General features: G+C 34.1%; 3 protein-coding genes across 3 annotated transcripts; all 3 read right to left on the bottom strand.

Moving 5' to 3' along the window:
* Nucleotides 1–13,726: 13,726 nt before the first annotated feature.
* Nucleotides 13,727–20,201, bottom strand: LOC132316405 (protein FAR1-RELATED SEQUENCE 5-like). Its single transcript, XM_059814886.1, has 7 exons — nucleotides 19,277–20,201; nucleotides 18,747–18,987; nucleotides 18,083–18,497; nucleotides 17,736–17,837; nucleotides 17,591–17,653; nucleotides 17,430–17,501; nucleotides 13,727–13,936 (listed from the first exon to the last, which is right to left on the bottom strand). The coding sequence occupies exons 1-7, from the start codon at nucleotides 20,199–20,201 to the stop codon at nucleotides 13,727–13,729; spliced, it is 2,028 nt and encodes a 675-aa protein (XP_059670869.1).
* A 4,192-nt stretch (nucleotides 20,202–24,393) lies between these two features.
* LOC132316404 (uncharacterized) lies at nucleotides 24,394–24,894 on the bottom strand. The gene has a single exon (XM_059814885.1). The coding sequence runs from the start codon at nucleotides 24,892–24,894 to the stop codon at nucleotides 24,394–24,396; it is 501 nt and encodes a 166-aa protein (XP_059670868.1).
* Nucleotides 24,895–25,443: 549 nt separating this feature from the next.
* Nucleotides 25,444–26,172, bottom strand: LOC132316403 (uncharacterized). The gene has a single exon (XM_059814884.1). The coding sequence runs from the start codon at nucleotides 26,170–26,172 to the stop codon at nucleotides 25,444–25,446; it is 729 nt and encodes a 242-aa protein (XP_059670867.1).
* Between the last annotated feature and the right edge of the window lie 1,104 nt (nucleotides 26,173–27,276).

Here is a 27,276-nt window from a genome sequence, read left to right as displayed (position 1 = left end):
ACAATATGCAGGAACCTCAGGCTATTGAGGGTAAGTTTCCTATACATGGTTTTCATAGACGTGTTTTATTTGATACGGGTGCTACACACTCATTTGTAGCTAGGACTTTTGTTGTTTTATCTGGGATGAGGACGAGGGTATGCACTAGACCTCAGGGTATTTCTATACCATTGGGTGATACAGCTATTATACATGAGAGTGATGGGCCTGTGACACTAAATATTGGCAGACTTAGATTTCTAGCAAACCTATTGGTCCTGGACATGCACACTTATGATGTGATACTTGGGATGGATTGGTTGTTTCACTACCATGCCCAAGTTAATTATTTTGATAGGTCTATTGTGTTTACCATACCTGGTCAGAACATATATGTCGTCGCTATGCCGCGTACTAGCGGAGTCACTAGCACCTATTTGTTCCATGTGGAGGAGGAAACGAGGGAGGGGACTACTGTATCATTGGATAACATACCAATTGTACAGGATTTCCCGGATGTATTTCAGGAGATTCCAGGGTTGCCACCTTGTCACGAGATCAATTTTGTGATAGACTTAGCTCCAGGCACTACGCCTATTACTAGGGCACCCTATAGGATGGCACCAATGGAGATGAGAGAGCTGAGGGATCAGATTCAGCAGTTACTCAGCCAGGGTTTTATTCGTAGGAGTACATCACCTTGGGAGCACCGGTTCTTTTTGTGAAGTAGAAGGATGGTTCGCTTCGCTTGTGTATATATTAGAAGGAGTTAAACAAGGTTACGATTCGTAACAAGTATCATTTGCCCAGGATTGATGACTTGTTTGATCAGTTAATGGGAGCCACATACTTCTCCAAGATTGATCTGCGTTCTGGATATCATCAGTTGAGGGTTAGGGAGCAGGATGTTCCTAAGACCGCATTTCTTACAAGATATGGATCTTATGAGTTCCGTGTCATACCATTTGGGACGACTAACGCACCAGCAGTGTTCATGGACTTAATAAACAGGGTCTTCAGGGCTTATTTGGATCAGTTTGTCAATGTTTTCATTGATAATATCTTGATCTATTCTAGGTCTGAGGACGATCATACGAGACATCTTCGGATGGTGTTGCAGACGCTTTGTGAGCACCAGTTATATGCCAAGTTCGAGAAGTGTGAATTTTGGCAGCGAGAAGTGAAGTTTCTGGGTCACGTGGCGTCAGAAAGGGGGATAGCGGTTGATCCAGCCAAGGTTTCAGCTGTGGTTGAGTGGGGACAGCCTACATCACCTACTGAGATTCAGAGTTTCCTCGGTCTGGCAAGATATTATAGGAGGTTCATCCAGGGGTTCACCAAGATAGCAGGACCACTCACTCATCTGACCAAGAAAGGTGTACAGTTCGTGTGGGATGAGCACTATCAGCGAGCTTTTGATGAGCTCGAAAGGAAGTTGACTTCTGCACCGGTTCTGGCTACTCCTCAGAGCGGGATCGAATATCTTGTTTACACAGATGCTTCGTTACAAGGTCTCAGATGTGTTTTGATACAGGAGGAGCGACCAATTTCTTATGGATCTTGGAAGCTTAAGCCTCATGAGCTTAATTATCCAACACATGATTTAGAGTTGGCAGCTGTGGTCTTTGCTTTACGTATATAGAAGCATTATCTGTTGGGTGAGTCCTTCAGATTATTCAGCGATCATAAGAGTCTGCAGTATTTGTTCACTCAGCGAGAGCTGAATATGAGACAGCGTAGGTGGTTGGAATTCGTGAAAGACTATCACTTCTTGATACAGTATCACCCAGGGAAAGCGAATATGGTAGCAGATGCACTCAGTCGCCGACCTGTTGGTAGTCTTTCTGCTCTGTTCGCTACGGAGTGGAATGCTTTGAGGACAGTGGATGAGTTGTCGGATGCTTTCATGACTTGTATGGTAGTTACACCTTCTATTATTCACAAGGTTTTGAAGGCACAACTCACGGATCAGCAGTGCATTGACAAGGTTGCAGAGATAGCTTCCGGAGAGGTTCCATTCTACTATGTTGGGGCTGATAGAGGTTTGAGGTACAAGGGACGGTTAGTGGTACCTTCTACGGATGATTTGAGGAAGGATGTGATGACCGAGACTCACCACTCTGAGTTTTCTGTTCATCCGGGAGACGATAAGATGTATCAGGATATGAAACGGCAGTTTTGGTGGGCAGGTATGAAAAGGGACATTGCTCTTTTTATCTCCCGATGTAGTACTTGTCAGATGGTCAAGATTGATCATCAAAGGCCACTAGGAGCTCTACAGCCACTACTGATACCGGAGTGGAAATGGGAGAACATTTCTGTGGATTTTCTGGAATGATTGCCAAATTCTTTTAAGGGGCATAATTCCATATGGGTCATTGTGGATAGGTTGACCAAGTCAGCTCATTTCTTGCCTATTTGCACTGACTACATTTTGAAGCAGTTGGCGAGGCTTTACATTTCAGAGATTGTGAAGCTACATGGCATTCCATTGTCTATTATATCGGACAGGGATTCGAGCTTTGTATCTGGATTTTGGAAGAGCTTTCAGCAGGCTTTGGGTACGAAGTTACATCTTAGTACTGCTTATCATCCTCAGACTGACGGACAAACTGAGAGGGTGAATCAGATTATGGAAGATATGCTTCGATCATGTGTTCTTGATTTCAAGGGCATTGGGAGGATTACTTACCACTTGTGGAGTTTGCGTATAACAATAGTTTTCAAAAGACTATTAGTATGGCACCATTTAAGGCATTGTACGGTCGACCGTGTCGATCACCTATTTATTGGATAGAGGTTGGAGAAAATCGATTCTTGGGTCCTGAGTTCATCAAGGATACCTCTGAAAATATTGCTCTTATTAGGCATCGCATGCGTACTGCTCTGAGTAGGCAGAAAAGCTATGCTGATCGTCGCACTCGTGTTTTGAAGTTTAAGGTTGGAGATCAAGTTCTCCTCAAAGTGTCGCCTATAAAAGGGGTCATGCGCTTTGGGAAGAAAGGGAAGTTGTCTCCGTGATTCGTCGGTCTATTCATAATTACGGATCGCATTGGAGCTGTTGCTTATCTGTTGGCACTTCCGGATACTTTGGATCACGTCCATAACGTGTTTCATGTTTGCATGTTGCGAAAATTTCTGCGCAATAAGGATCGGTATCCGCATATCAATGTTGGGGAGATTGAGTTGCAGCCGGATGCAACTTATTTGGAGCCGCCGTGTCGTATTGTAAACCGATGGGATCAGATTCTTCATAACAAGGTTATTCCTTTGGTACGTGTTCAATGGAGTCATCACAATGAGGCTGAGTCAACTTGGGAACGGGAGGATGTCATTCGCTCGTAGTTTCCTGAATTATGGGAAGAAGGTAAGAACGAATTCCGAGGACGGAATTCATTTTGTTAGGGGGGAAGAATGTAATACCCCTAATTTTTAAAAGGATAGTCCTGCCCTTTATTTTAATTATTTATGTGTGTTTTTACTAAATTTATTGTTTAAATTGTATTTTGTTTGTTTAAATAAATTATTTGTTTGATTAATTACATTACTTGAATTAAATTGTTTTAAATATTTGTTTAATTAATTATTTGCTTGATTATTTGCATTTCGTGAATTAATTGTTTTAAATAAAACTGTTTTAGGTTAATTGGTTATTTAATTATGTTTCTTAAGTTTTGTTAATTACGTGCTTATGTAAATTAACTGTTTTATAATTTAGGGTTTAGTTTATTTAGCCGATACAGGTTTTAATTAAGTTCTATGGGCCGGTTAGGATTTAGTTAGGGGTTGAATTAATTTAAGGTTTGGTATAACTCTATAAATATATGGGTATACGTTTGCCTAGGGTTTTTGTAAACCTTACTCACCATCTTCAGTAACAGAGTCACGTAACAGAGTCATACAGAGAGTTATGAGGGCAGAGAAACAGAGAGGGAGCTTGTGTGGTTTACAGAGAGAAACTTTAGGAGATTAAGGGAGGGATTCAAGGAGGAGTTCTGGTCTTAACTAGGAGTGGCAGAGGTTGATAACAACAAGTTGACGTTGCCGGAGTTTATAGAGATGACAGTTAGAGTTTTTGATTCAAACTCCCAGAGGCAAGTCTTGTTCTTCTCTATCTCTTTAATCTGTGTTCTGTGCATGTTTAGGAAGACTCCAAGGATTAAACTAAGTCTTAATTATAACCTTTATGCGTATTTAATCAATGTTTAAATTCATAGAATTGAACCTGTTCTTCGTTGTTTCAGAAAGATAGTAAATAAACTATAGTAATTTGTTTCCAATTCAAGTTTTGATGGTATACCATTATTTTTCAATCAATCTGGAACTGAATTAGACCTTAAAACATGCACTAAAAGTTACTACAAGAACTGGTACTCACAGAAATCAGAGAAGACGACGAAACGGACGAAGCTGCTAAGGGAAAAAGGGAGCAGGCTCTTAAAACCCCTTAGAGCCAGCTCCTAGAAGGTTGGAGCCAGCTCTTAGTTGTTGTGGAGCCGGCTCTAAGGAGCCTAGAGCTGGCTCTGAAGGAACAAAGAGTAGGCTCTTTAATTTCTAGAGCCTGCTCTCTCTTAAAAGGTCCAGAAACTGTTTTTATGGTTCGTTTGGCTAAAATTGAATTTTATGGAACTGTTTGAAGCTACTGAATGTTGTAAATATGTGTTTGAGACTTATAATAATGTTAAAAAGCAAGCTCGTATTCAGTTATTGAGGATGGGAATTAATTTAAGATCAAATAGAGGGCTCGTAGGTGAATGGTTAAATATTTACATTACACTGCTTACTGTTTTAGCAATTGGTTTTACTGCATGATCTTAAATTATGAATCATGTTGTTAGTTGTGTTAAGAGCATATGACTGTTAAAATATATGTGTTCTTAGTTGGAATTAACTGATGTTTACAAATTGACATACAACGCATCAGTTATGGTATTACATGGAGAACTAAATTGTATAATCTTGATTTGTCAATTTAAACGACTGGAACTGGGATTCTAAAATTGTTATCGGATGCATAATCTAGTTATACACATGTTAAACTATATTTATGCAAATTTTGGAGTATGGTTGATTAGTATCTGATACTGTTTTCGTCAACTATGCTAACTGGAGGAGCTAAGTGTACAGTCATTTTATTTTTATAAAGAACTGCAATGGGATATCTAAATGTTATATTGGATGCATAAATTCGTTGTATACATGCTAAACTATATTTTTGATTATTCTGGGATGTGGTTAATAAATAGATATACTGTGTTATTAACTATGTAAACTGGAGGATGATATGCACTGGTATAGGATGGTGTCATACTAGGTACGGATTAGTTCAGACCCTAAGCCTACCTAAATCTGGATTAAGGTATGGATTAATCATAAAAGTTAAGTCCATCACCTACATGTGTCATATCAATTGTGAATTGAATGACCTACTATGGTTTCAGGATGGATTTGTTATACATATATCAGACCACTACACAGATGGATGGTATACTGTATTAGGAGGAGTTCGGACTTTATATATATATATATATATATATATATATATATATATATATATATATATATATATATATATATTATATGGTGCCATGGTATGAGCTTGAGTCTCTTGACCATGGTTAGGGTGCGTATATCGCCTAGGATGGATAACTGGACATTGGTGTTGTTCCCTGGTAGGTCTAGGTACTCATGCCCACCTTAGGGTGCATATTCGCATGTTGCCTTCTATTCAGGCTGAGACAGACCTATTGGACTAGCGAGCGTCCTATAGTGTGTACTATATACTTATATGGACTACTCTAGATATTGTTGAGTCTTTCTAGGATGTATCTGCGTATCGGATTACTGTTTGGATTGTAGTAGATCAGGACTTGCATGTGGGCCTGACCCACTTCTTTATTTTTCAGGTGTTCGTCAGTTCTAGGGTTAGAGCTTGGACATACAGAGCAGATACAAATATTCATTCCTCCGACTATGTAGGAATCTTCTTTATATTAGCTTTAGACTTATTTCTATTATTTCAGTTTTGGTTTGAGAATCTTTAATAAGGGGTCCAATGGATGGATTCCCAAGTTGTAAACCTATAGAGTTTGGATTTAACAGATTTCAATAATTATATTATTTAAAGGATTTTCAATTAGCATTCTTTCAGCTTATTATTATTATTATTTATTTCATCTTGTATTCTGTGTTCAATTACATATTAATTGTTTGATATCCCTCGGGTTTGGGCCTGGGCCTGATCAATCCGTGTCTCGGATCCGAGGGGTATCACAGAAATTGAAAGTGAAATATGAAAAGTTTGAAACCATAAGTGTTAGATATGCCCCAACTTCAAAAGACGTTGTATTGACAAAGGGTTTCTTTGTCTTTTCACACTTTATGTTATGTTATTAGTTTTTCTAAATTATAGATAGAAGGCTATTTTAGTCTTTTGTAGCTTCGGTACCGGTCAATAGCGGTCAACGCCCAAAATGCATTTATTCGCAACATTTTTAAAGTATAGGGGAAGTAAACAAAAAATGGGGGGTTATACGCACTATCTCGATATCACAGGGGTGTAAAGCGCACGCGACCCTTTATAATATATTACACACACAGAGATAGAGAGAGGAAGATAGAAAGATAAGGTCGCAAGATTTTTAAATTTTTTTTTTTATATTTAATTATGAGAAAGTCGCGAAAAAGAAGATGAATAGTAGTGTATAGACAGTAAGGAAAAGGGGTTGTGTTTGGGTGATACAGTTGGTTAAGGTTGTGTTTGGGTGTAACGGCATAATGAGGGGTAGTAGAGTCATTTCATGTTAATAAGGGTATTATGGTCATTAATTATATATTGTGTGTCACGTGATCATTTTACCAGCGAGAATCAACCGGCACATTGCCGGATGGGGTCATTTGCAACTTTTTTGCATAGTTCTAGGTTTTTTTTGCATTTTTTGTCATTAACCCTATTTATTTATTGAACATTTAAAAATAAACATTGCAATAGTGTGAGGACTACTATTGTTAGCCTGATTTCATATCCGATCTCTTTGATTATTTATAGTCCAATTTTTCACTTTTTACATTTAGCTTATAAGATTCTAAATTATAAATATTTTTTAAATTACATTTATCTAAAAAAAAATTAACTTTGGATTTTTCAAAAACATGTAGTATATAAAGATTTATTTGTTAAGAATCCTCTATAAAAGCGTATAAGATTATTTTTCGAGCTATTGATTTAAGATAATGAAATTGCATTTGGCTAATGCACACTTTTATTATTGTATGGGTAATACAATAAAATTATTAATAAAAGTATTTTAAGCAATACTGTTACCAAACAAATTTAACAATATTTTACATATAAAAAGTGATTTATATATATAATGCATCACCAAACGCCTAACAAGTTTTTACTAATAGCTCTTTTATGATAGCTATCCTTACAAAAGCGTTTTTATTATTACAACAGTATAAAGGGCTATATTGACAATTTTTTCAAAAAAAGAATTCATGTACCATGAAACAGAATATCTCGAACTCTGTGTGAGAGAGTATCAGTTATTTTCATCGTTATAGCACCAGCTCATTTAACACACACTGAAAAGGCTGTTTGCAGCAATCACTACTAAGAGTGCGTACAGGGGCAGAGCAAGTGGATGTCCAAGGGAATTTCTTCTATTAATTTTTCTAAAAGTTGATTGGATGAAAAGAAAGTATTTCACTGAGAGAGTGTGAGACAAAACAAACCGAAACTAGCTGCGACAGCTCTAGGTACATGCACAAACGTGGGAACAACTTTATTTTTAAACTCTCGATCTCTGTAAACAGTACAGCCTCACCCACTCAACTTTTTTCTCAAATTTATTGGGTAATTTTAAAAGCATAAACGGACTTTAACTTTAGTTTTCTCTTTAAAATTTGATATAAATATGAAATATATATACACACATACCCAGTAAAATAGAACAATTAAAAATGCCCACAATATTACCCATTACTCAATTTAAAGGAAGCCAATGGGCTGAGGCCTGAAACAATTTTAATGTTCATTTCATTAGGAGGCCCAGTTCTATGGCTTGCATAAAAAGAAAAATAAATAGAAAGCTAAAAGAGAAACTGCTGGTTTGGTACATCAGTAATGAGTTTCTTTGTATGAATAATTGTTTTATATTTTGTGAAACAAACTGCGCTTTTATATTAAATAAGGTCGTTCCTCTGTATAATGTCTAAAAACTCATTTCAAAATATGTAGACTAACAAAAAAAAAAATGTTTTAATCCATTAGCTGACCAGAAAAAATGTTTGTGGCCTTTATAGAAAACATTCTGTACAAAATAAAATGGTCATGTTGATTACTTAGAAGTCGAAAGTTATTTTAGGGCTAGGCTGATCGTGCTTGCATTGAGGGAAAGATTTGGCACCTCAATGTAACACTCCTCTTCTTTAGCGTAAAATAATTTCAGGAAATGAGCCGATCCCAAATGAGGGAGCTCTATCCGAGCTACCGACAACAATTACCATTCATGTACGATCCATACAATATATCTACATTCCTTTTTTTAGTAAGGTTTTTTAATTTTTTTAAATCTATTGGTAAAGACTTTCTCTACATTCTTGACAACCCCATCTTTGTCTCACTAGAGTTTTACAAATTATATTAACGTTATATTTTAAATCATGATCTTCTACATTGGTTCTATGTTGTTGGCATATGTGAGATACATGATGGTTTGTTTCTTATGGTGTTTTTTAGTCTATTGGGAATTTGTTTTCCAACAACGACTTGGTAGCACATAATTATTAACAATCTACACTAGCAAGTTGTCAATGATGTATCTATATATGTATATATATATATATATATATATATAGAGAGAGAGAGAGAGAGAGAGAGGGACATGCACTTGTATACAAAATATGACAAACAGTTTAAAGAGGAGGTGGTTGTGGTGGAGACAATGAGAAGCAGGTCAAGTATTTGGCACTCCAATGATCGAAGAAGTGGTGATGAGTTTGTTGTATATGTAGAGAGTAGTCAGAGAAGTCTGATGAAACAGCGATGGGTATGCTGGAGAGAGAAAAGTGAAAGAAATTAGAAACAAGTGGTGATGGATTTGCTAGAGAGAGAAAATAGTGTTTGGTGGAGAGAGAAGAAGTGAGAAATAAAAATGAAATGTTGAATTCGGATGGGTCCTTAGATTTCTAGCCGGTTAATTTTTATTTTGGACACTTGTCATATTTTGATTGGGCCACGTAATATATGAGGACAAAATTTGTCCCGGACAAGACTCAAGTATTTTCCAAATTAAAAATTGTGCAACATGTATGAACAAAAAAAAATAATTGACAATTTTGAATCTTTGAATTTGAGTTGAACGATTATTTTAACTTTATTTTTGTTTGCCTTCTATTATTTATTCTTTTTGCTCAATTTTAAGAGTTGAAAAATCAATCCTAGTCACGTCAACACAACTATTACTTCCGTAGGCAAACATGTTTAACTGTTCATCTCTTGTCAATTTTTATGTCAAAATTTTATTAATATTGCGTTTGGAAGAAGCGTAAAAGAAAATTTAATATAGATTTAAACTAAAAAATTTTTCTAGTTCAAAATTCAAATTGCCGACACTCTCTAACATAGTATAAGGACTTATTTGAATGACCCTTGGTAATGAACCACAACATTCACAAATTATGCAAACAGAAAGGTAATTATTTTTCTGGTACCGTTAATGCAAATGACTCCATTCTAGAAGTCTAATAATAACTACATTGAAATATTATATATCATTGTTTTAGACTTTCAAATTAAAGACGACAAAATTGAGAAATTTGAAGAGCGAAAAAGAAAATTATTGTGTCGTCATAATGAAACGGAATGTCTAAGACTAGTCAATAAGTATGTGGTCTAGTGGTTCAAGGTCCCTGTCTTTTAGAATGAGGTTAAGATTTTGAACCCCAGACATATGAACGTGGGTACCAAACTAAAAAAAACAAAAAAAAAAATTCAAAAACTGTAAAGTCTTTTGACATTTTGTTTCACTATTTTGTTTGTTGTGCATGTATGGTGGCTGTAAGAAACTGAAATTCTATAATATCTGATCAATTTTAAATTGATTACTGTATTATTTAACAAAAGAGGACTGTTAATTGCCCTTGTTATTGGCTACAAAAATAATTAATACATTGCTCTTATTTTTATGAAGTATTAAAATATAAATTTATAAGACAAAATTACCTCTGTTGTATATTGACTTTCTTTCTTTCTTTTCCTTCCATCGCATGTATATATATATAGCTAATCTTCTGTTAATTCATTATTTTATTTTATTTTTTTTTTTTGTTTGAATTGTCTTTAAATGAATTTTTTTTTTAATTTTTTTTACTGTTGATGGATTCTGTATATATTAAATATTATTTATTTATACTTTAGATGTGAATTTTCAAGACTGTAAACTTCAATTATAGAATTAGATTTTCTTTGAAGTAAAATTGTATAATAGAGTTTTAGTTTATTTGTAAAAGATATAAGTGAATGGTTTAATAAAGACAGAGGGAGAGAGAAGTATAGTGGTGATGCGATAATCACACTTACTCAATTTTAGTTGAAGTAAAATTATATAATTGAGTTTTTAATATTTGTAAATGATAAAAGTTGATGATGAGATAGTCACACTTTAAAAATAAGATAGTTTAATGAGTGATGATAACAGAGGATAAATGATTGATTTTGAAAAGAAATAAAAAAAAGTAAAGAATAAATCAGTTTAAAAAAAAAAAAAAAGAAAAAAAAAAAAGAAAAGAAAAGAAGAAGAAAAAAGATATATATATATATACACACACACCTATACAAACACACGGGAAGAGAGAATAAAATTCAAGAAAGAGGGTAATTTCAACTTATAAAATTATGCTTCATAAAATTACGAGCAATGTATTAATTATAGTTGTTTCTAAGAATAATCGCATTTACAATTAGCCGTCCTTTTTAACAAAATCTCTAACAAATTGAACTAGAAACTTTAGTAAATAAATTAAACAGGAAGACCTCAAAATCTCATGTGCATCTTAGATATTTAAGGAGCTAATTGCGTTAGAGTGATAAACTTATAGGTTGAATTGCTTGAATGTGAGCCTTAGATTTCTCCTAGATTCAAGAAAAAGTGTGAAATAGAAGTTACTGTCTTTTAATAATAATTAGGGTAAAGTACACTAAAACCCCCTGAGGTTTGTCAAAAGGACAGCCAGATGAAACTTGCTCTGTTTTGGGACAATGATACCCCCTCATAATATTTACAAGCCAAACAGAGCCTTAAAACATATGAAAAGTCAACATTACCCTTCATTATTTTATTAATTTTAATTATAAAATATTAAAATAATTAAATGACCAAATTACCCTCAACACCTCATCAACCCTACAACTAGATTCTGCAGCAACCACACCAAAACTCCACAACCACCAACACCCACCCCCAAACCACCATGCCTTCAAGCTCTCCAATGGAAGGGAAGGATCAAGCTTTTGGTCTATCACCATGGCAATGTCAACAACTTCAAAAACACCATGGCAACGTCAACAACTTCACCTCATCCTTTCCTCCTGAAAAACCCTAACTTTCACCTTCTCAAAAGCCCCAACACAATCACCACCACCCACTTCAATGGCTTCCCCCTCAACCTATCTTCGTGCCTCAACAAACCCATATCGATCACATATTCAACAACCCAAATCCAAGATCGCCCAACCTCCACCTCCCAATCCCAAGATCAGGTCTTCAATTTCACCTCCAGTTCGGCCACTCTACCTGAAAACGTGCCCAAGATGGCCAAATCTGAGCTCTAAAATTGGCGTGGAACCAGAATGAGCGTGATGGAAATGAGCCACAGAGGGAAAGAGTTCCTCTCAATCATCCAGAAAGCAGAGTCAGATCTGCGTACCCTTCTCAGCATACCCTCCGATTACGCAAGGCGGCGCAACCACCCAGTTCTCTGCGATCCCTTTCAATCTGTTGAAACCTCATTCTCTTCTTCTGGGTCGCGGGAACTGTTCGTGCTTAGGGTCCGTCGATCTGAATTGGGCTTCACCGGATTTAGGGCTCGCTGAACAGAATCGGGTCTTGTAGTTTGAAGCTTCGTCAGACTGATGGCTCCAATTTTCTGCGCTGCCGTGGGATATATCAAGACCTGACAGAGAGAATCAACTTAAGCAAGAGCACTCACCGTCGCCCTCGTCGAACAACTATTGCCACCGCCGCCATTAAGCCCAACTCATGACTTACGTACTCCGGCTTTGGGTAAGCTCACTGATGGAATCGAAGGATGAAAGCCCGCATCCATTCACCATCGCCACCTGTATATACATACATATATGTGTGTGTATATATATATATATATATGTATTTGTATATATATATATATATATATATATGTATGTGTCTGTGTATATATGTATGTGTGTGCGTTGGTGTTGGGGCGGCGGAAGACAGAACAGAGGAGAGAGAAAGAAATTGGAACGGGTATCTGAGGACAGAAATGTCATTTCATGGTCAATATAAAAGTCAAAGGGCAGAAATGTCAACTCATTACCATTGGGGTGTCTTTGGTTATTGTATCAAACTTGAGAGGGTGTCTTTGTCCCAAAATAGGCTAAGTTTCATTTGGCTGTCCTTATCCCAAACCTCAGGGGGTGTCAGTGTACTTTACCCTAATAATTATGTTTCCAATGCATGTTTGAAAGTAGAAACTCATGCTTTAAGGATATAAAAATACTTATTTCAAGATTCCTAATGAGATCTTGAAAGGACTCTTTGGGATTATCAACTTACTTCTTTTAGGCTTCAGATTTCTGCTCATTCGCATTTGTTTTCTTTTAAGATTTCAAAATTTCAACAGATATTAAAAATTATAAAAAAGAGTTGTATCAAATTCATAAAAAAATCGAGTCTTAAATAGTATTCAATTAACCATACACGCATGCTTAATACTACAATACTCTAATTATTTTTGTTCGACTCAAATAGACACTGTTTACTTTTATATCAAAAAGTTCCACAACAAAACCCATCAAGACTTTCATTTTTTTTTTTTCCTTGAATCCATCAAGACTTCTATCATTTTCCCTTTAAAAAAAATTATCTTATTATAAGGTGTTTTCTTTGAATTTATTCCCTTTTTTATTATTTTTTTTATTTTTTTATTTTTTGCTAAACAGAAAACACCATTTTCAAAGACTATGTTGGAATTTGGATATAATGATATAAATTTGAATAGATTGACTAATTTGAGCATAATAGTGGTCATTTTTTGCACAAATAATGTTACAGTTGATGTCTATATTTAATCGAATTGCCTCACTTAATATGATACCTGCAAATGAAATTTTTTTTTTTTACTTCCCTCTTTTAACCATTTTGAAGGACCAAAAATGTAGTCATACCATAGTTAAGAATGAGTAAGTATCATTTCTTGTGCACTAAAGTTTAGCACACAGAGAAGGGTGAAAATTACCCACAAGGATGGATACAGAAAATCCTATGTGGAGTGATTTTTACTTTCCCGCCACCAATGCACAACACAGGAGAGAATTCGAATTCGTAATAATTTGCTTGTAATATATATATGGAAAATGATACTTCAATCGAAGTGTCTGACCGATTACTTTGGCAAAAACTTCGTAGCCTATCCAACTAGGCAACTTCCATCTCTTTCTCTCTCTTTTCTTTCTTTTTCTCATTCTATTTTTCTCTCTAATATCTCACTCACCGGGAAAGAAGCAAGAAGTGGGTTTGTTCTGAAGTTGGTTCGTCTGTGTGAGTGAACTTCCCCACAACCATCCTGATAAGAAGGGTCCAGATCTGGAGTTGCCGAAGATTGAACCGGCAATCTCTCCTCCGCCACTGTCACCACCTTTCTTCTCCACAACCACCATTGCTCCTCTCTTTCTAAGATTCCCGATCCAAATCCTCTTCAAACCCAAACCCAATTCTTCTTACCAAAATCGAATTCCCCCTAAACTGTTGAAGCTTATGAAGGGTCTGACAATTAGGTGCAACAATAGGTTTGTTTTGTCGTTCGCTCTAACGAAAGAAAGCGAAAATTCATACCTAAAAGCCAAGGTGGAAGGGGAGTTCGAAAAGGCTCGAAGACTTTGTTTTTCGCCCACCTTCCTTGAGAAGACGGAGTTGACGTAGCAGCAGCTCTCTTGTAATTAGAATTACACTGAATCTTGCATCAATTTTTTTTTTTAGGAAAATTTTGGTATCATGAAATCTCTTGGGGCTAAGTTTTTTTTAAAAAAAGGTAAATGGATTGTTTGGGTTGATGGATGGCGACAGTGGTTTTGGTGGTTGATTTTTCAGAGATAATGGGTTTGGTGGTGGTGGGTGGTGTTCCGACGACGAAGACGAGCTGAATGGAGAAGACGAAGTAGGTGGTGTCGACGGCGAACCCCCAAGTATAACCTGCAATTTTTCTAACTGTATTCACTAATTGACCTTTTGAAGTTCCTAATTTGATTTACTCAATCCAATACATGTATTTTGCCTAAATACAGTAGCAGCGCAAATAGTTCAAATTGGTCAAACGAGTTGTTGAGGAGACGACATTGTTAGGTCCTAGAGAGAGAAAGTTAGGGAGAGGCAACGCTCTCTCTTCCAAACTTTTTGCAAGATGTCGGCATCGTAGCTTGGATGATAATCAATTGAGTTTGGCCATTGGGTCAATTGTTGCATCAGATAGAACTCTTCCATGTTATCAAATTGATGATAAAATGTATGTAAATCGTAACTTGGATGATAGCACAAAACAGCAAAAACCATTACATGTGCTTAATACTTTGTGTGAAATGGGATTCATCTTTTATTATTATTTTTTTTTACTTTTTTGTTTTTATTTTTGGAGACTGGTGGTCTCATCTTTTTCACTTCACTCTACCTCATATTTTCTTCACAGAGAAAATGCATTGTACATTTGATTGAATGACATGTTAGATGAGGTACTTTTTAGGGCGACACTCAAACAGTACAAGATATATCAAAAGACATGAGAAAAACAACTCCATTCTAACTCAAATATTCAAACCAAAACATTTATAATTCAGAAGAGTATAAAAAGATTCTACAAAACAACTTAAAATTAAGTGAAAATATTTTCCACCACAAATGTGTCATTGAATAAAATGGATAGTAGAGGAAGCCAGTTCTCCCAACCCTATAAACTAAAGTGTGTGATGAGATGCATCCCCCTGAGAACCTACAAAGCATCAAAATAAGCCAATGTTAGTTATATCTTCAATTTTTTATTATTCACTCTTATTTTTAACTAGTATTAAAACATACCTTCAAAATTAATCTTAAGATCAAGATTATTTTCGTTGGTATAAGAAGAACCATTCATTGAACTGTTGGAGTCTAACCTTTCATAATTCTGTTATCACAAATGATGAGCGCTGAAAAGTGCGTATTTAAACCCCTTAAGCTTAGGCATTCTAGTACCTTTATCTATCTTACCTTACCGTTTTAGATTGATTTCGTATTATTTCCATTTTCAGGCACTTATCCCGAAAATAAGCTAACTCAGCCAAATAAAAGCTTAATCGAAGCAATTCTGGGATTAAACAAAGAAAGGAGTAAAATGGAAAAAGAAAGAAGCAAATGAAGCCAAAGATAGGAAGCAGTAAAGTTCGATTGATCCAGCTTCAAGGTTCAATCGATCGAACACTGATCGATCTCAGTACCTCAAGATAGATCCAAACCTTTACACAAAACAGAAAATCCAAGTTCGATCGATCCAACACCACCTTTCGATCGATTGAACACTTTTGTCCTTATTCAAATGATTGATCTTATCTAGTTGTACCACCCTATTAACCACTTTTGTCCTTTTCCCAAAAATATCTCCCAAAATATCTCAAATTTGTCTTTTCCCAAAAAGCTCAACCAGTTGGATCGATCCAGCCTCAGTTCGATAGATCTCAGCCAAGTTCGATCGATCCAAGTCCAAAGTTCGATCGATCGAACTTCCTCCAGTGCAAAAAAGTTAAAAAGCCAACTTGTTCAATCCATCCTCTATCCAATCATTAGAGAATATTCTTTGCACGACCCCATCTCATCTTGTGTGTCACTTGACCTACCTATAAAAGGAATATGATGCACTTTTTGAGATATATACAATTCTAGGGATTATTCTTAAAGAGGAGAGCTTTAGGGAGGAATAAGAAGAGGAGGAGGCTAGAGACACCATTGAAGACTCTTCATCATCCAAGGAGCAAATCTTAACTATGGACTTAGCCCTTGAGGGTTGGAGCAACATCACCATAAGTGGCTAGACATCCTCTTGGGGCTAGAGTTAACCCCAATCATGCTTTCTATATCTCAATCTTGTGTATTATTGAGGGATTAGTGTTATAATTAATGTTTTGACACTTTGATATATATATAGATCTTGATTGTTCAATGATTTATGTGGTTAAATGCTTTCAATTGATCATTTCATTCTATCCATATGTCTATGTATGTTATAATAGATGTTCATGTGCTTGTCTCTAGATTTTGTGTTATTGATGCATGTCTATGTGTATTGATGCTATAGATTTAGAGATTGTCAAAACATAGTGCTTAATGGAATGCTCTTGTGATTTTCTTGATAGTTCATACCTATTCGTTGATGGATTGTGCCTCTCCCTTAGTTTATTTTCATGCTAGTAGTGTAGATGTAGTGTAGTTGTAGTGTAGTGTTAAATAGGAGGACAATCAATGCTTGTTGTTTGATGATCCATGCTTTTGAATGTAAGTAACATATGTCTCTAACCTTGTGTTGTATTTAGATTGTGAGCTTAATGAAAGGATTAATGACTTGTTTAGATCTATTGTGTCTTTCACATGTTATTTAGATAATATATCCTTCATTGCTTAGATATATTGTGTTTTTCACATGATGTTTAGACAATACATGCTTAACTAGCCATCCTTGCTTGTTGAATCAACCAAACACACACACACACACACCAATGTTGCAACACACCATTTGCCCTCATTAGTCACTTGTCAATGGCATAGAAATGCATTTCTTGGTGGTGATCTCTAAAGCTCAAGACTCTTCTCTCTCTTACTTACTCCTATTTGCATTCTTTTGTTATCACTTAGTTTAATTTAGTTGCTCTCTAGTTTAATCAACCAACAAACCAATTGTTTGATCACTCGACCTACTAGCCCTAATAGCGATTCCACAACCTTGTTCGACCCTCACAATCCCTTGGGACAATACCTACTCGCCCTAGCTATATTTATAGTGAAAGGTAGTAGTGGCTTTTATAAATGTAAAACTCTTGGCTCTCGCCTAAAATTCACATTCTCAAACTTGATGGTGTAGTGCGACGAGAACATGGTCAACAAATACAAATGGACATAAATACACAATAATATAACAAGCATGACAAAAAATTATGCAAAAATATGAACCTGTTGAAGATGGTAGAATGCAAGATTTTGCCAAGATGGATTGCTCATGGGTATATAATATGGCGGGTACACCTAGTTTATATAAAAAATAATCAATTAATTCACAAACAACATTGATGCAATAAGTCATTAAATGGTTAGTATAATTACTATCTAATTACCTCTAGAGTCTTATTTGCAGTCATTCCAGCATGCATGGCATTCCAAAGATGAGTTGAAGTATTCTATTAACAACAAATATATATTAAAATCAATAAACTAAATATATGAATGATACAATAGTTTTGGCATGGACAATTTAATTACCACACGATTTTCTTGTATTGCAACTCTGTCAACAATATTTAATCCAATTGGACCACTAATGTGTACAACTCCATCATTCATTATAAGTGGAATATTTTGAACCTGTAGATTATAGATATAACACTTTCGGGCTATATAACCAAAATGAAAACAACAAAGTAATAAAAAATCATGTCTATGCCACTTTTTTCCTTTTTTGCATTTGCATGCCTCTTTCACCATCATTAATTATAGGTGGATTCTTCAATTGTTTTGCTTGAGAGACCTACAGGGTATTGAAAAAGATTTATATAACATGACAAATCAAATGCCAATATAATTAGATAAAAAGTTTTTCATAAAAATACCTTCTTTCCTTTACTTGCTATTTTCTCAACTAATGATTCTTTCCTTTTTGAAAGGGGACAACCTTTGGTTCGCGCTTTCAAAGGAGTAAGTAACTTGTTGTTAGCACCTAGAAGATGTTGATTAATTTGTTTACTATCACAATTTGAGTCCGTTGCAATGAACTTCTCCTTTGTCTCATTCAATAATGTAATTAAAAGCTCACATTTATCATCGGATTCTGTCCCAAGTTCTTTAAGTTCATGAAACTGTGGAATCAACTTATTATTGCGGTGCCTCTGTTCATTATTGCTAAAATCATCATAAGTATTTTTGACAAAAGTGTACCCGCACTTAATATCATTTTGCCAACGTTTAAGAATATAATGAGATGGAACCTCATTCACCTTGTCTTTGATCATCACAGAGACTACATGCCTACACAAAATTCCCTTAAACTCAAACAGATGACATGTGCATTGTACTTTACATTCAGTCTCGCTATAGAAAACCTGATAATCCACCTCTTTCCAACGTAGGCCATTTTCTCTTGTCAAACTTTCTGTCACTTCAAATGTGGAAATTGACCCTTCTTTCTTAATAGTAGAGACATTACAATACATTAAACCCTTCAACTTATCTTGAAATAGCTTAAAAATGTTATGGGTATAAACATTCTACAACTACCTTTCAATAGCAAAACGAGTTATTGTTGGAATGGTAGTACTGAATGTCACAAAATCTGCTATACTTTCTTTCTCAATCTTACTTTTTAAGGCATTGTCATATTGCTTAACAAATTGCTTCAAGGTGGTTTTTGAGTGAACATACTCATCAAAAAAAGCATTCATGCTTTCACTTCGTTGGGTAGTTGACATTCTAGCCCAAAAAGTGCATTTCAAAAACACTGGAACCCAACGATGACGATCTGCATATAAATGACTTCAACCATTCATTATTCTCAAGGTTAAACTCATTAATCATTTCCACCTAACTTCTTTCAAATTCATCAACCTTAAGCGATTCATACACAATATTTTTTAAGATCTTTTTAATTGTTTTATACTGGGCAAGTCCCCCCAACTTCAGAGGAAGTTTTTTCATGATGTGCCGAAGGCATAGACGATAATGAGAATCTGGAAAAACCTTTAAGATTATTGCTTGCATGGCTTTGCATTGGTCTGTTACAATGGCTTTGGGAGCATGTCCTAGCATACATGCCAACCATGTCTCAAATAACCAAGTATAAGTATCGGTATCCTCATTCGATAATAAACCACAACCAAGTAACACAGACTGCCCATGATGGTTCACCCCGACAAATGGAGCAAACTGCATGTTATACCTATTTGTAAGGTATGTACTATTAAATGCGATAACATCTCCAAATGACTGATAAACAGCCCTACATCTTGCATCCGCCCAAAATACATTCCTTAAACGCCCTTCATCATCTATATCAGTCATGTAATAGAAATTTGAATTCTGATTTTGCATGCAATAAAAATACTTGCGAAGGGCTTCAGCATCTCCAATCCCAAGTCTCAATTGTCTTGCTTTTGCTATATAATTTCTACAATCTCTCTCACTGAACGATAAATTTTCATAGTTACCAGCTTCAACAACAAGTGCATGAAATTTTTTATTCAACTTTATTCCTGCTAAGTCATTTAATTCCAATCTTCTCTTAACATCAGAATCTAGTGCCTTGTTACATCGGAAGTGTCGTGCCTTAGTTAGACTTAATGCATGATTGTGATCAAGATAAACATGAGTAATAATGAAATTCCCATTCTCTTTAACTGTTACATTGATTTTTGCCTTACAATTTGCCTTAGTTGAAGGCCTTGGGTTAAAAGAGTTTTTTGCAGTTGATATTAACTTACCATTCCGAGAGCATGCAAGTGAAAAGTATCTTGATTTACTATCACTTCTGTTCTTTACGCTACTTTTTGCTATACCAAAACCTTGGCATTTAGCATAGTTGTTATAATAACTATGTACTTCTTCTTCAGACTGAAAAATCATCCCAGCCTTGGATGTTTCCACTTCATCCAACTCTTGCTCAGTTCCTTTATCATTACTACTAATCTCATGGTCATAAGGCATTTTAGCATCTTGCACATACGAATTTTCTTCCATTTCTAATAAATTAAAAATTGTAGTAAACAGAATTTCCCAAAAAAAAAAAAAAAAAAATTGTAGTAAACACTTATGAAAGTAAAGCAACAAAGTTAAATATTGATGATGAAAAACATAACAACAAAGTTAAGCACTAATGATGAAAAGCAGAGCACTGATTATAAAAATTATTATTAATTTTTTTTATAATTTTTTTTTCATTTCTTGCTTTTATACTACACTGTATTGCATTCTTTAGTCTAAATTCATCTAATATCAGTATAAATAATTCACATCAAAATTAACCCAAACAAACCCATCTCAGACAACATCAAAAACATTCTATTTATTTTTTTGAAGAAAGAACATAAATCTATCTCAAACCACATATCGAACACATGGAATGCATATACTTCAATTTATCTCTTTGAAAAAAATTTAAAGAGGTGAAGAACAATATAATTAAACAAATAAATACACATATTTACCTTCCCAAAAAAAAAAAAAAAAATTCATATACGATACAATATATATAAATCTGATATATGATCGAAATGAAGTTGCAACCATACCTTAAAAATCAAAAGTTCTTTCTTTCTTCAAGTTAAGATGGTAAGAAATATTGTTTGAAGAGACAAAACAAAAAGGGAGATATTTGATAACTATCAGAAGAGAAGAACTTAGTCTAGAACTTGACAACTTGAGAAAGATAAATCTACAGACGCGTATATTGTTTCTCCTTTTATTTTATTTTAATTTTTTTTTAAATTATTAAAGTTACGTACTTGAACTGTCATGTATATTCAGTCAAACTATTCTGCCAAAACCATCGGTCCATCTATCGCTGCCCTCTATATACACACATAAACACACACTGTGAAAGCAACCTAGATTTTTCTATGCTTCTTGCAAATTGTTGCAGCCTATGTAGGAGGAAAGTTGAACAAGGACCGGACCCATATCAATATTTATTTTCAGAAGATAAAGGCTGCGTGTCAAGCATATATAGCCTGTTATTAATATCAATTCTTATGTCCCCATGTGCTGTGTATATACATATATATGTGCATGCCCTTTTCAAGAGCTAGTAGTCACCGACACTCTCGTGCTTTAATTTCTAGTTCTCTCTTCAATCTTTTGGCCATTAGGAAAACGTTTCTTTCCCTCAAAAAATGCATGGATACAAAACTTCAAATAAAACCCTAATTTCATGGTGGCACAAAAGAATATTATTTGGATATTTGGATGTAAACATGCTCAATAATAGCTTCAGTGGACTCCTATATTCTTGAAGAATTGCACTGATTTTGTCATATTGCAGGTTTATATATATATATATATATATACTGCTTTGTCTTTCTAGGAAAACCACATGTTTTTTGGATAAATTTCGGGAAAAAGCATATGGTATACTAGTCATTAAATTATAAGGTTAGTTGCACATGGTATGATCCCAATCATTATAGAGCAGTTATGTTTGAATTTTTCTGAATATTTTATTTTCTATTTTTTAGTTGTAATAAAGAATTAATTCACCCATTAGTCATTTGAACTTTCAGATGGTACAAATTTCAAATACATGTAATTGTCTCGCTTTAGGCTCTCGGATGATTTACAAATTCTAAATGTACACAGCTGCTTGCAAATTACATGCATCAGTTAAACCTAATTCTCGCATTGATGAGACTCAGACCGCAGACCTAACCAAAGATTTTTATCGATCTGAGACGTGGAACACACTACAGTTTCATTAGGAAAACGCTTCTATCCCTCAAAATGCATGAATACAAAACTTCAGATATAAATCCATAATTTCATGGTGGCACAAGAGGATATTATTGAATGTAATCAAGCTCAAAAATAGCTTCGATCAGTTGACTGATTTTGTCATATTCCAAGATTAGATGTCTAATGTTTTGTCTTTCTAGGAAAACCACATGTTATATGAGTTATTAACTTGTCATTAGGTATGAGGTTAGTCGCACATGGTATGATACCAATCATTATATGAGGAATAATTTATCATTAGTCACTTTAAACTTTTGAATAGTTTACAAATTGTAAATGGATACAATCCTTCACTTTCAACTCTCACATAGTTTACAAATTATAGACACGCAATTGCCTGTAAATTATGTGTATACCAGCAATCTATAATTTCATGAAATTATGTGTTTGTATATATATATATTGTTACAATAATGTGTTAAAGTAGATTCTAGATCAAGGATATTCCTTCCCTCCATGTGCATGCAGTCATGCATCCACAAAATGCTTTCATAAGTAATTCTAATTTTGTCATCATGAGATGCTAAAATTTTCATTATCATATATATATATATATATATATATATATATATATATATATATATATATCATGCAATTTGGTTATAACAGGGTGTGATGTTAACATATACGTTTGTTCAAGAGATCATTCAATGGAAATGAGGATGTGATGGATGAAGATTTCTGTGATGTCATTGGGAAGACTTCTGAAAAGATCAACATTAATGAGAAAGATACGATGGCTTGTGATTTGTAAAATTAAATTAAAGAAAAGTGAAATTTTCATTATCATATATATATATATATATATATAGATATAGATATAGATATATCATGCAATTTGGTTATAACAGGGTGTGATGTTAACATATATGTTCGTTCAAAAGATCATTCAATGGAAATGAGGATGTGATGGATGAAGATTTCTGTGATGTCATTGGGAAGACTTCTAAAAAGATCAACATTAATGAGAAATATATGATGGCTTGTGATTTGTAAAATTAAAAGAAAGTGAAACTCAACTATGATGGCTTGTGATTTGTAAAATTAAAAGAAAAGTGAAACTCAACCAGAAACCACACTCGGGCCTTCAGCCAAGAAAAATAAATAAATTTATATTTAATGCGACAATTATCTCACAATAATGTTAATTACTAGTAACTACAAAATTTAAAATTATATATGTGTGTGTGCGCGCGCATTCACCAGCATAATATGCTGCCTGAAGTTGATGAACCTTGATTACGGGAGCAGAGATTCTGAAAGCTTTATTATTTATTATTTATATTTTTTATTTTGAAAAAATAGGAAAAGGGAGTAAGGTCGGTTTAATAAAATTTGATGTCTTGGACGAAAATTATAAAAGTGACATTTTATTGTGTTAATAATGTTATTTCAATGAAACTATTTGTGAGTAGGGGACACACATTTTATTAATATTATGAATTAAGTGAATAATTTTTTTTTTCACTATTTTATAATTTTTAAATTATTTAAAAATTAATTTCCACAATTATTAGTTATTTTTTTAATCTTATTATTAGTCCTTAAATATATATTCAATAGAAACGTGGAAAAAAAAAAAAAAAAAAAAAAATTACTTTAAAAATAAAAAGAATAATAACAACAAGGAAGAAATAATTTTAGTGTCCTTATCTAAGTCACAAATAACGGGAACGAAAGCGAGAGCGGGAAGCGTCAAAGTTTAAATATTTTAAAATCGGAGATGTCTTGAGAGCGTCTATATATTAGGTTTAAATAAAATTATATCAAGTCATGATATATATATTTTTTATTTTTTAAATACATATGCAAATATATTCATTATTATTTATTCCATTAATAATATATGTAATAAATAAACTAACTTTTCTCACTAATAGATGGGTGATTTATTTGTAATATTCTCTAATTGGGAAGTTTTTTAGTAATATATTTTCAAACATGTATAATTAATATATATATATTAATTATACAGTTGGGGCACACATGAAATTTAAGTAATTAATGTATATATTGAGTAATAGTATAAGTAATAAATGCATATATGGTAATATAAGTATTGCATATTACTGTGACTCTAACAAATTTAGGTATACAAAGTAAATTCGCGAGGCCTTTTTGGACGGATTGTGTAACTTAGGTCCTTATAATATGGAATTAGCTACAATTAGTTAGAATTAATAATATAAGGAAATAAAATATTTAGTAATCAAAGACAATTTTATATTATTTTTTTTTAGTTAAAAGGTAAGCATATATTAAGAAAGAAAAGAATAGAATATACAGGATACCCCCATACTTGGGGAGTGAACAGCAAAACAAAAACCAAAAATGAACAAACAAAAACATCACCAAACAGTAGTATACATCAACACCAACTTGGATTGAACATCTCTAAAACCTATAAAACAACCTCCAGAATTGATTAATCATCTGAAAGAAGCCATGTGTGGCAGCCAACAAATGCACATCCATCAAGGAACATCTTCTGCATATCCTCCATTGAATGTTTTTGGTTAAGCTCAGCCTCCTTCTTCAAAACCAGTGATGATAGTCTTGATCTGATGCAACTTTTGATGAGTTGAATGATATGTTGAGCACTGGAAGCCTTATTTCTGAAGGCCCTTGCATTTCTTTCAAACCAGATAAAGTAGAAAGCAGTCGAGAGCAAGAGTTTATGCAGTGTGAAATGATTCATTTGCCAGTTGGATGAACACCATGAAATGAGATCAGTCCAACAATTTGGCCTAATGTAGAACCCAGCAACATTCTGTATGAATTCCCAAACTGAGCTACTGAATGAGCACTTGAAGAATAGGTGATCCAATGACTCCCAACCAGACATACAAAGGTAGCATCTATTGGTGTAGTGTTTATGTTGCATAAGCTTTGAATCAAGAGTGTAAAGTCTCTCTTTGATAGCCATCTAGAAAATATGACCGTGTTTTGGAATGTTGTGCCTGAACCAAACAAGTTTATGCCAACTAAATGACAGTGAGGGAGGGCAGAAGTAATCCATTGTGGTCCTCTGTGAAAAGTCAGTGGTTAAACTTGGTAACAATTCAATCAAGTCAGGTGAAGCTGAAGGGGAATGCAAGCTATATAACTGAGAATTGAAGGAGTTGGAATTAAAGAAAGGAATCTATTGAAGAGAGGCTGGAATTGACCACTGAGAGTTGGAAATTAGGCTATCAACCTTGACACTTGTGTCAAGTTGAAGAATTTCCACCTCAGAAAGCCCCAGCTGAGAATAAAATGGACCATTTGGAAGCTAAAAATCAATCCACATCATAGTATCAAGTCCTGTTCTAATCTTATGCCTGATTACCCCTCTAGCCATTTCCTTTTACTTCAATAATTTCCTCTAAAACCCAGAACTTAGTGAAGTTGGTTTAATAGTCCAAAAGCTCTTATTCTTGATGAGATACTTGTAGGTCCAATCCACCCAAAAACTGTTCTTCTTTGTATATAATTTCTAAATATGCTTGAGACCTGCAACTCTATTAGCTAAATCAATACAATCAAAACCCAAACCACCATTGTATTTAGGCCTATAAATGGCAGCCCAGGCAACCTTAGCACCACTTTTCCTCAATTCAACTCTAGACCAGTAGAATTTTCTCAAGATCTGGTTGACTTGTTCAATGACTTTTAGAGGTAAGATGAATATTTGAGACCAATAAGTTTGGATGGAGTGAATGATGGATTTGATCAATACAACTCTACCTGCGTATGAGAGGAATTTTGAAGTCCAAAAGCAAATTCTAGCTGTGATCTTTTGAACTAGGGATTGGCAATCTGTTGCACTAATTGCAGATGAAATCAAAGGTAAACCAAGGTAAGTTATTGGCAATACACTAGTATTAAATTGTAGGAGGTAGAGTATAGCTGCTTTGGTTTGGTTATCTACCCCAGAGAAGAAAACATGGCCAGACCATTGTAAGAACCTTGTTAATGCATTGTGAAACACATTGACAGATATATGATTACCAAATGAGAAAAGTAGTAAGTCATCAGCAAAGGCAAGGTGAGTAATGGAAAGCTTACTGCACCTCCAATGAAACTTAAAACTTGGGTTGTTGGAAACTGCATTGCCAAGGGATAAGGACAGTACCTCCATAGCAAGAACAAATAGCATAGGAGAGATGGGGTCCCCTTGTCTAACCCCCCTTTTTCCCCTTGAAAAAACCAAAAAGTTCCCCATTTAGTGATATGGAGTAAGAAGGTGTTGAGATACATTGGGCAATCCATTGTATAAATTGAGGAGGGAAACCAAATAAATGGAGTATATCAAATATGAATTGCCAATGTAGTGTATCAAAGGCCTTCCTAAGGTCAATCTTCATTGTACAACATGGTGAATGGTTAGACCTATGGTAACCATTTAGGAGTTCATGGGCGAGTAATATGTTATCAGTGATCTGTCTGTCCTTTACAAATGCATTATGTGCTGGATTGATAATTGATGGGAGTACAAGGCTGAGCTTGTTTGCAAGAAGCTTGGAAATGCATTCGTAAATTTATTATTATTATTTAATTATGACATGAAAATAACATACTCAACTTTTTTTTTTTTTTTTATTACCCGAACCCCCTTTTTTTTTAATCTCTACCAGAACTTGAACCCTCACCCCTTTTTTTACCAAATATGTTTTTTAGCACAGCTGGTGTAGCTTTTTAGTAATGTAATTTTTAAGTCACTAATTTATATATATATTCTTTCCCATAATTTTTTAACTTTTTATGGGATCCAATTTGTTATGACATGGGTTTTTAATACTTTTTGTTGATCGAATTAATAAAAGTGAATTTTTAAATTTATCTTTTATTAAAAGGATAAGGAGTATTTCATAACTAGTGCACTTATTTAAATAAGTCAATGTTAAAATGATAGTTTAAAAATATTATAAATCGTACATCTATATCGTTAGAGTGAGATATGTATTTTATTTATTGTAACAATTGTTAGATTAATGCACATATCATATGAAATAAAAACCTTTGTTCTGTTTATAATTATAAAGAATAAAAATGATTTTCAATTAAATTTTAATATAGTTATCGTTTTTATTAAATATATAATTAAAAATTAAATTAAAGATACTTATTATATATACGTATATATATATATATATATATTTATACATTTAATTATTTTTAAACTTTAGAATTTGCACTAAATTTTCACAGATATACATCTACATATATAATTTGTTACATAGCAACAAATATGTGTCCAATCTTTATTGAGCGAAAAATTAACAAATGGTTATTCAATCACATACTGTCATTAGACTATTTAAATCGC

The sequence above is a fragment of the Cornus florida genome, unplaced genomic scaffold (genome assembly GCF_030987335.1).
Source record: "Cornus florida cultivar Cherokee Brave unplaced genomic scaffold, ASM3098733v1 CherokeeBrave_3.0.0_Hap2_Chr07, whole genome shotgun sequence".
Taxonomy (NCBI): Eukaryota; Viridiplantae; Streptophyta; class Magnoliopsida; order Cornales; family Cornaceae; genus Cornus; species Cornus florida.
The sequence above is the reverse complement of the archived record's forward strand: the minus strand, read 5'-3'. Positions and strand labels throughout refer to the sequence as shown.